Raw genomic sequence first — 9,484 nt, forward strand, 5'->3', positions numbered from 1 at the left:
TTCTATTGCCCTTTCAATCAGAATGACCTTCATATATCTGCCAACAGTTCCAGTTCTCAAAGCTACTAACTCAAGGAACTTTTCCAGCCGTTTCTTTTGCAAGCTCTGCTGACACTGTCCCAAGATACTGTATCAGATCAATGAATCCAATTATAGCCAATTCATAGCATTGTATATTGAATACAGGAGCTGGAAAAAAAAAAAATAAGAACAGTTGTTGCAGCTTTTCAGCATTTATTGCACCATCCTCAACCTTTACATTACATACACAACACTAAATACACTATTTTAGCTTACACATAAATAACGCTAAGTGTGAATTAATTAGATAAACTTATTACAAATCCAAGAGTTAGGGACGGTCACATGTCTTGATGTTACTACTTAATGGTACGAGAGACAGATCCATCAAAAAAATGTTAATACCTGTGTATTTCATTTAACAAGGAAAAAAAAAAAAAAAAAAAAAAAAAAAAAAAAAAAAAGGAAATGTGCATGATACCCAACAAATGTACACCACCTTTCTGTGAACAAACTGTATTCAAGTTGTAGTCCACCTAGAATCTGTTTAATTATCAAATACTCACTTGCTGTAGGTGACAGAAAGATGTTTTTCCCCCAATAAAAAGCAACAGCTGTTATTAAAAAGATATAAGCCTACAGAAAGTGAGCATTTGATACACAGAGATCTTGGGACAACTGCATTAACTTAGGCTTGTGACAATTCATCTAAAAGCAGAAAAGCTTGATAAATAGTTTATTAGAGTCAAAAGAAATTATTAAAACTCTCCCACGTCCACCCTCTTGTCTCTGAACTTGCTTCTGGCCTTGGTCCGAGCCTTGAATGCAGCAGAGTTGTGAAGATGCTGGAACAGAAAGAATTTCAAGCGTTCATTAATAAAATGCCACAAAACTTTGAAAGCATTGATACTTTTAAGCTTACAAGAACACCACAATGGTTTAAATGAGCCTTCCTTGCACACCTACCCTTTCAAAGCGAGAGATTTTCATGGCCTTCATGGTGGCTGAATCAACCAGCATAGGTGGTCCCAGTTCAAACACGTCTCTGATGAATTCATTTGCCTAGTTGGAAAACGTTAACAAAAACGTCAAGTCCAGTCACTAGCGCAAAAGAAAGACACTAGTTTATCACAAACTCCTATTGTACATAAAGTGTTTCTAATAAGATACCTGTAGGTGGTAGTTCATTCCAGAGCCCACGAATTCTCTGAAGGCATCGTATGTCCTCTTTCTGACCCAGCTGTCAATGTTCATTCGCTCTGTGCCAAAGCGAATGGTCTCAGATTGGAAGGCCCCCTCCTGGAAGAGAAAGCAATATAAATAAGTCCACGGTCAGACACCATCATTCACTGTCTCTACCTCCAAGGAGCTGCTGTTAAGTTTTACCTCTGTTCAATTATGTTGGTTAAAAGCAGGAAATTAACATCCAACTGGCAAAAGGAACATGGTTCACCTGACATGTAGCGCTTACCTCAACAGCTTTGAGAACATCCCTAAACACCGAGCGCTGCTTCCTCTTGTCAGTCTTGGCTCTGTGCTTGTTGCAGTCTGTGGCCAACGCATTCAGTTTATCACAAAGTTCATCCCAGCCATCAAATTCAAAATCCTAAATAAATGCAGTGGGGGAAAAACAAATAAATAAAATATGCAGCTAATGTGTTTTTTAAAAAAAAAAAAAAAAAAAAAAAAAAAAAAAAAAAAAAAACACTTGGTCGCACCGGTGCAACCAAGTATTTTCTCGGAAAAAAAACGTTTCAGCAACCCTAAACTCTTCGTGTGTTCAACAACAGACACACATTATGCCCATGTCGTGTTCTAAACCAATCAGAGATACTCAGAGGCGGGGACCTCTGTGATTGGCCGTGGTCCAGATATTCCTGCAGACCTACTTGTGTTTACGTTTGAAAGTGCGGGCAGATAGAGAAGGGTGAGTAGCCCAGGTCAGAAGTGTATCAAGTTGGTATTGAGAAAATATGAAAAGAACAATTGATAACTTTTTCGTTAAGTTAAGGCCTGATCAGTCCAAAATTCTGAGCCAGCGCTCTGACACGGAGCCATCAACCTCTCTGTTTTTGTCAAACACTGGTCCGGAGACGGCATCAGAAAATGAGCCACATAGATCGACTCCCAGCCGGAGTCCACTGAAAGTAAAAGTGAGAAAATGTATAAATTTCGATTCGAGTGGCTTGACCAGTTTCCCTGGCTAAGATACAGCCAAGCTGACAATATGATGCACTGCATTTATTGTCGCGAGTGTGGAAAGATCATGGCCGGCAACACTGCATTTGTCACTGGTGCTAATACGTTTCAAATTGAAACCCTGAAAAAGCATACAGCATTGAGAAGACACATTATATGCCGCGATAAATGCTCTGCCAAAATGTCCCCGCTCCCCACTGCCTTTCAGCGGCAGGCAGGAGTAAACAGGTCATCGGAGGAGGCCGAGATGATCATTAAGTTTAACATCGCCTACAATATTGCAAAAGAAGAAGTTCCGTTTACTAAGTTCAAGTCAGAAATAACTCTTCACAAGAAAAATGGCTTGGACATAAACCCCACATACAGCAATGATGTTGCGTGCGCCCAGTTTATAGGCGTAATCGCTGACACACTGAAAAAAAAGAAGTCAGTGGAAATTGCGAACAGTACATACATGGCCTTCCTGATCGATGGAGACGCAGACATCGCCACAAAAGAATGTGTCATTGTGTACGCTCGTATCTTGCAAAAAGGAAGACCAGCGAAAAAGTGATTGGACACATTGAGGTCCAGCATGCCCATGCCCAAGGTAAGCCATGTCATGTCACGTAGCCTATGTATATGATTAATAATATTACGTTGTGTTACTGAATTAACCATATCTAGCATATTCTTATCATTGAAAATTAAACATAGCAATAATACATGAATATAGAAACTCAAACTGAAAAAGACTGCATTGTAAACTCTTGATCTGATAAGTAAATGGTATATTTTTTAATTTGTTTAGGAATTTATGCTGCCTCAAAGAAAGCATTTGCTGCTCTTGGGGACCAGTGCAGTAACTGGTTGGATAAAATCATTGCTATGGGGGCTGATGGAGCTGCTGTTAATTTGGGCAGCAAAGGGGGTGTCAAGTTAATCATTTTGAAAGGTTGTTAGTTAATCATTTACAAATCAAAAAACGTGAACATGTAAAACTGCGGTGTTAAGTAATGCGGTTAAAAAAATTTGGGTACGCCTAACTTTTGTGCTTGTACGCCTAAATTTTGTGCTGGTGCGCCTAAATTTTATTTTTAGGCGCACCACTGCAACCATGGCAAAAAGTTAGTCTAGAGCCCTGGACAGAATATCCTGCTCCTCTGGGGCAGGCCAGCAATCTCAACTAAGAAATCCTGGCATAGCATTGTTATGGACTGTATTCCCAATGAATATATAACTTGTATGCTCAACTCCATCTTTGACTCTTTCAGTTTGGGGCTTTCCCCAAACTGAATTAATTTGCCTGACTATTGATCTTACTGTGATTTGTTTTGACTCCTGGTGGGGTTGCGGTTTACCTCAACTGCCTTGTATGTGCCTCATAATGTTGTATTGCCTGAGCTAAGTTCAGTTCTGGTTCTTGTGTACTTTTTTTAGTCATTGTCTGCTACTATTGGGGGAAGAAAAAAAAAAGGAAAAAAAAGCAAAAGCACAGACAGGACGTGCCACATGTTAACATTTGAATTAACAAAAGAAATTAACTTTAGGATAATCTGGTGTTGGGGAAATTAAACAGCAATTGCAAACTTACAGAATCGATGTCCCTGGCCAGCTCAAAAAGCAGAGCAATAGTCTCCCCAGCTGCAATCCTCATGTTCACGTCATCACTCTCGAGCAACCTCTGCAGTTTAAGAAGGTGTCTGCAAAACACATAAGCAATTCTTACTCCACTTAACTTGGTTGGAGAGCAATAAACTAAAAGCAGCAGAACTTGTGATTAAAAAAAAACTTAAGGGTTGGCATAAAGGAGCTTACTTCTGCAGGATGTCTTTGAGCTGGCTGGAACTGCAGATTGTGAGCAGCAGTGCCCAGGACCGCAGAGAATTTGTGTGGAGCTGGCTCATTTGAGGACTGATCGAAGGACAAGTGCCATCCGCCTTTGCATAGGACCGGGTGAACAGGTTCTCAAAACACTCCATGGTCGCTTGCACATCCTAAAGAAGCAAACATCAGTAAGCTCTACTTATTACCACAAATAACATGTTTCCGACTTACTGAAAAAATTACTTGAGGCATGTTAGATTTCAGCAGCACATGTTTGCATGAGTGCCACTCATTGATATAGCATTATGTTAGAACTGATGAGTAATATATGACAAATGAATGTCAGACGTGCCACTGGTTTGCACTCAAGCCAAGACATGATCAGAAACTTACCAATATGTCATCCTCAGCAACTAATGTGCAGAGGCCCAGACTTGTTGCTACCTATTAAGAAACAAAATGAACAAAACCATATCAGTTGATATTTCATGGAAAAATCCAAAAATGTGGTAATCTTTTTTTATTAAGGGGGGTGCATTTATTAAAGGGGATCAGTACAATAAAAGACACTCACAGCCTGTCTGGCTTGTATGTTGGCTGATCCATCTGCCAGGATGTTTTTGAAGATCGGTTTCAGCGTCTTGAACACCTCCTCGCTCTCAATTCCTGAGCCCAGCTGGATGCACAGCAAACAGGCTAAAGAAGCTGCTGCTCGCTGCTCCTCACCTTTGCCTAACACGAGGAAGAAGAAAAAAGCCAAATGATTTATGAGCACGAAGACAAACATGCGCTTAGTTTAAAGCATTGGAACACCTGCCATCTCATTGACAGCAACACGTTTTTAGTACCTTTCTTGAGGCAGCGTTCAATACTGTCTGTGATGGTCATCCTTCTCTCTGAGATGAACTCATACAGGATGCGTGTAGCCATTGCCGTCTTAAGCCCATCTAGTGCCCCCTGTCTCGTCTTAGCACTGAGGAGAGAAAAAAAAAAAAAAAAAAGAAATATATATATATATATATATATATATATATATATATATATATATATATATATATATATATATCTATCTATCTATCTATCTATCTATCTATCTATCTATCTATCTATCTATCTATCTCTCTCTCTCTCTCTCTCTCTCTCTATATCTCTCACTCACCATAAAAGTGATAACCATTATACCATGAAGCCATTTATCAGAAAATACTGGCAACCCTCAGTACTACCCCTCAGCCTCCTAGTAGACACAACTATGATATCAATTACAAATAATACAAAACCCTGTTCTTGTGTTATCAGAGTTACAACATTACCAGAAAACTCTGACATCAACGTCGAGGGTAATAACTATAAGTTATAAGTCTATAGCAGGTTTTTTCAGGATGCATGTGGCCAGTTTCAGCAGATTTATTCAACCAGCCATCACACAGCAGTTTCTCAAAGACGTTGCCCTTTCAGGTAAACAAGTTGAGGTCAATTAGCTTGTTGATTTAATTTTTTTATTTATATATAATCTTAAGGTAATAACAAAAATATTTGTAAAAAAAACCTATACAAAAAGTTAAGAATGTGACTTCACCCATTTACTTTTATATAAAAATGTTGTTTGACAAGTGAAAAGAATATCAGCTGAATAGATATAACAGATTTAGCAGCTTCTGGCACTTCTGGGGAATCCCTTCTATAATAATCACCCCACTGAGGAAGCCAATGGTGACAGGGCCTTTTTGGGATGAAGTCTATTTTTAAATTGACAAGCCTGCAAACTCCAATAAAAACTTCCTGCACTGGACTCACTGTTGCATACAACTCAAGTTACCCCGCGTTTTTAAAACTACATTTGAAATTTCTTGATACATGCTCATCATCCAGGTAAGGAAATCCCAAGTGTCCCACATAGCTTTTCCAGTGGGAGAAATGTTTTGTCACTTCAGAGTGAAGTACTTTTTGGGGTGTATTTGAAACATCAACCCTGTACCTTTGTTAAACTGGCAAGACAACATAGCAACGCTGCATAAAAGGGGAAAGCATTTCTAAATGGTGCAAGTGTTACCTAAAACTCTTGCTCTGACAGGATTAAGTAACTACATTGTTGATCTCTTGTAAAACTGGATCCAAGACAGAGGCAATATAGATCAGATAACATTTTGGTCATTTTACCTCTTATCTACTGTGCTATCTATGAACCCCTTCAGTTTATACTGGAAATCCTCCTGGGCTGAATCCTCATTGGTCTCGCCACCTTAAAAACAAAAAAGCATTTAAGGAGGTCGTAAACAGACTTGTTTGATGTGTTTAAAGAACACACACGTTCAAACAGAGTACAGTCAGGGGTACACACAAACCTACCTTCATCTGCTACACTGGTGGCGTCACTGAAGCTGCTGCAATGACTGAGGGTCTCAATGGAGGCATCCTCATCACTAAAAGGCTGCACAGCCCCATGCTGGCCCCCTGAAAAACAAAACAAAGACACATAAGCACGGGCAATCAAATGTAATTCATTAACACAGAGCCGTAGGTCATTGTGAGTCAATTGTGTAATCCAAGCGTCAGGCAGGTAAGGCAGCATACACTGTACTTATCTAATCAGCTGCCTGTCCGTTGCTATTGGCCTTTTCATTATCTCATCCAAAAATAAATATGCACCACGTTGTCAAAGTGTGCTGCCTGTGTCAACAAACTCTTCAGGTTGGAGGGGCACAGGCACATCAAAAATGACCTGAAACAACATTGTATGGGTAACCGGTATGGCCCGGCAACCGCAGCAACTGTCCAGCAAGAGGCAAACACAGTTTGGGTACAGCCGAAAAATACAGGAGTATCACGTCTAGTATTATGTCACTGAGGCATAGGAGGAAGTAGATTGTTTTACTAAGCAAAGTCCACATCAGACAAGTTACTATCAGACAATTTATTATCCACGTAGTAGGGACAACGTGGCTGAAACGGAACAGAGCGAAACACGATGTATTGGAAAATGTTCTGGTTACTATAATAGCTCTAGAGGGTGGGATGGGCAAAACATTCACAGCTAAAAGAGGCTGCTAAAATCTTGGGTGAGATCTTTACGAAACCTTATAAACAAACAAGGGTTTAATTTAATCCCACTTAAGGTGAACTCTGCTACTGCAAAAACTGGACAAACTTCCAACCCCACCCAGACTCAACAGGCTTCTCTGCCTTGACCTGAATTTACCTCTGGTAGACAGGTTTAGGTGAGCGTACGACGGCAGGAACCCGCCGCTTTTAGAACACAATGTGAAAAATACTTCCGTTATTCATAACAATCAGACCTAAAAAAATATTAGCTGAAAATAAAATATCCGTCTTTAAACTGATTAAAAATAGCTATTTAAGATCTGTGTGTTGACGTGGACTGTTTTCCCCACACGACAGCTGATTTCTGAAAACCGGGTGCCGCCTCCTTCCTCCCTCCGAGTCCAAAATGTCGGACTTGTGCCTCAAAAACAAATATATGCAGTATGTTTAAAAAAAAAAAAAAAAAGACCCTTCCTCAGTGACACAATATGATACTCAGGCTTCAAAACTGCTAATCGAGTATCAATATCATTTTCCCACATAAGGCTAAAGATTAATCGAGGTCAAAGAATTCTAGTTTCGTGTGGTTTGCGTTATATACACTTTCACAAAAATCAAACGTATTGCTTTATAACATTTATGATGGTTATAATCGAATTCAAGGAAGAAAAAGCTTGGGTGTTTTACTCCTTCAAACGTTTATTTTTACTAAGCAACCACATGTGTCTCGCGTTGAAAGGGAGTGGGCATGAAGCTAGCCCTCGTTAGCTTGTGAAGTACAACAATTATTCAGGGCTTTTGTTGAGTAGCTCATGTTATACTATAATGTTGTGCTTTAAAGGCCCTTTACAGTAGCTTTCATATGACAGTATCAATACTATGATAGTACACTTTTTCATTAGCAGTGTTGCTTTGTGTGAGTACAGCTAGCTACGTTTTGTGTTTTGACCTAGGCCAGCCTCTACCTTTTGTAGTCCGTACTGTAAACACCTTCAGCTCCATTCGATGAACAAAGAACACGGAAAGAACTACAATTACCATCAACAAATACACAAGGCCGTAGCATAGCAGCCGCTAGTTTACTTACCCCTATTCTTTTTCTTGTTCCTCGGCATTTTCGTGCAGACAACTAGAAAATTTTAACCAAAAATCAGCCAATACACGACCAGCCTTTATTGTATTGTCTGGTAAAATGAGAATATTCCCTTGGCACAGTGGATAAAAAGAAATCGAAAGCGATCTTGGAGATAGACTGTGGGCCGAGACGATACATTTTCCCTCATAAACCAGGGCTACGTGAGTACAGCGCGGTTCTCAGTATTTATACCGGCGGACATGTCACGAGGAGTTTTCCCGGCTTCGCTGGCCAATCCTGGAACAGGAAAGAGTGTCGCATGTGTTCGCGCGTGATGCAGTGACAGAAAGAGGGGAACTGTGAGTCCTGTTCTGTTATTTTGGGGAAAAACAATGTCTGTGTATACAAATTTGATACATTCTCCAAGACAAACCACGAAATCAAACGGCGTTTACGTTTACACAAAGTGTGATAACACCACATTAGACTGGTTACGTAAGTTTTAAAGTCGCAAGGTAGGAGGAGGAGGTGGAGATGGCTTTCAGCTCTGGTTGATTGGGACCCACAATAGCCCATCGTACAAGCTAAATAATAGTGAATAAATTCCACTGCAAGAAAAAACACATATTGTCTGACATAAAACATGTTATCACACAAGACAGTGATAATGTTCCACTGTGAGACTGCAAGTGTGGTGTCTTGCAGTTGATCACATTATTATAGAGCTGTTGATGAGATCATGTTATGTATCTGTGATGAGACAAATATTGTCATTAGAGAATTGTGATGCAAAATGTTTCACTCGGATGCATTCATGTTTTTTATATAAAGTGGATTTGAAACTGTGCCTGTCTAGAAAGTTGAACAGTTATCGTCTACTTGACAGGGATGTGAAAGAGACTATCTTGGCTTTTCCCCTTTTAGTAGACAGGGACATCTGAGATACTTCTAGAAACCGAGCACTGCTTCAAAATTGTTGCATTCGTTTCAAAAGTGCACGAAGTAACACTGCTAGAGCCAATTAATTCTAGCTAGTTTTACACTGCTTCTGCATTTAGTGGCAGTTGCAATAGATGTCTAAAGAAAGACTGCACATTGTCAACTTTCTGCAGTTAAAAGTTAAAATGCTTAATCAGCCAAATATGAACCATTCCTAAATCTTGCACTCACTTGCCTCTTTGACAAATATAACTTGGGATTTTGTTTCATGTCACACTCACATGCCAAATATTAACTTTATTCATTTTACATCTTTGCCTCTAAAAGCACAAACACAATAATAATGCAGTAACTACATTCCAAATCCAGCAATCAGCATTTTACTCCTAGTCAAATCACAGT

At 39.6% G+C, this 9,484-nt stretch overlaps 1 protein-coding gene across 1 annotated transcript; it reads right to left on the minus strand.

Moving 5' to 3' along the window:
* Window positions 1–450: 450 nt before the first annotated feature.
* Window positions 451–8,380, minus strand: ifrd1 (interferon-related developmental regulator 1). The gene is made up of 12 exons (XM_085386841.1): window positions 8,156–8,380; window positions 6,376–6,480; window positions 6,187–6,268; window positions 4,875–4,999; window positions 4,601–4,758; window positions 4,420–4,470; window positions 4,018–4,196; window positions 3,794–3,902; window positions 1,493–1,627; window positions 1,192–1,320; window positions 988–1,083; window positions 451–866 (listed from the first exon to the last, which is right to left on the minus strand). Exons 1-12 carry the CDS (start codon window positions 8,181–8,183, stop codon window positions 780–782), a joined length of 1,284 nt encoding a protein of 427 aa, XP_085242967.1. The 5' UTR covers window positions 8,184–8,380; the 3' UTR covers window positions 451–779.
* Between the last annotated feature and the right edge of the window lie 1,104 nt (window positions 8,381–9,484).

This window comes from Rhamphochromis longiceps, linkage group LG17, assembly GCF_057381845.1.
Source record: "Rhamphochromis longiceps isolate RC_006_pf linkage group LG17, R_longiceps_female_GT1.1, whole genome shotgun sequence".
Classification (NCBI taxonomy): domain Eukaryota; kingdom Metazoa; phylum Chordata; class Actinopteri; order Cichliformes; family Cichlidae; genus Rhamphochromis; species Rhamphochromis longiceps.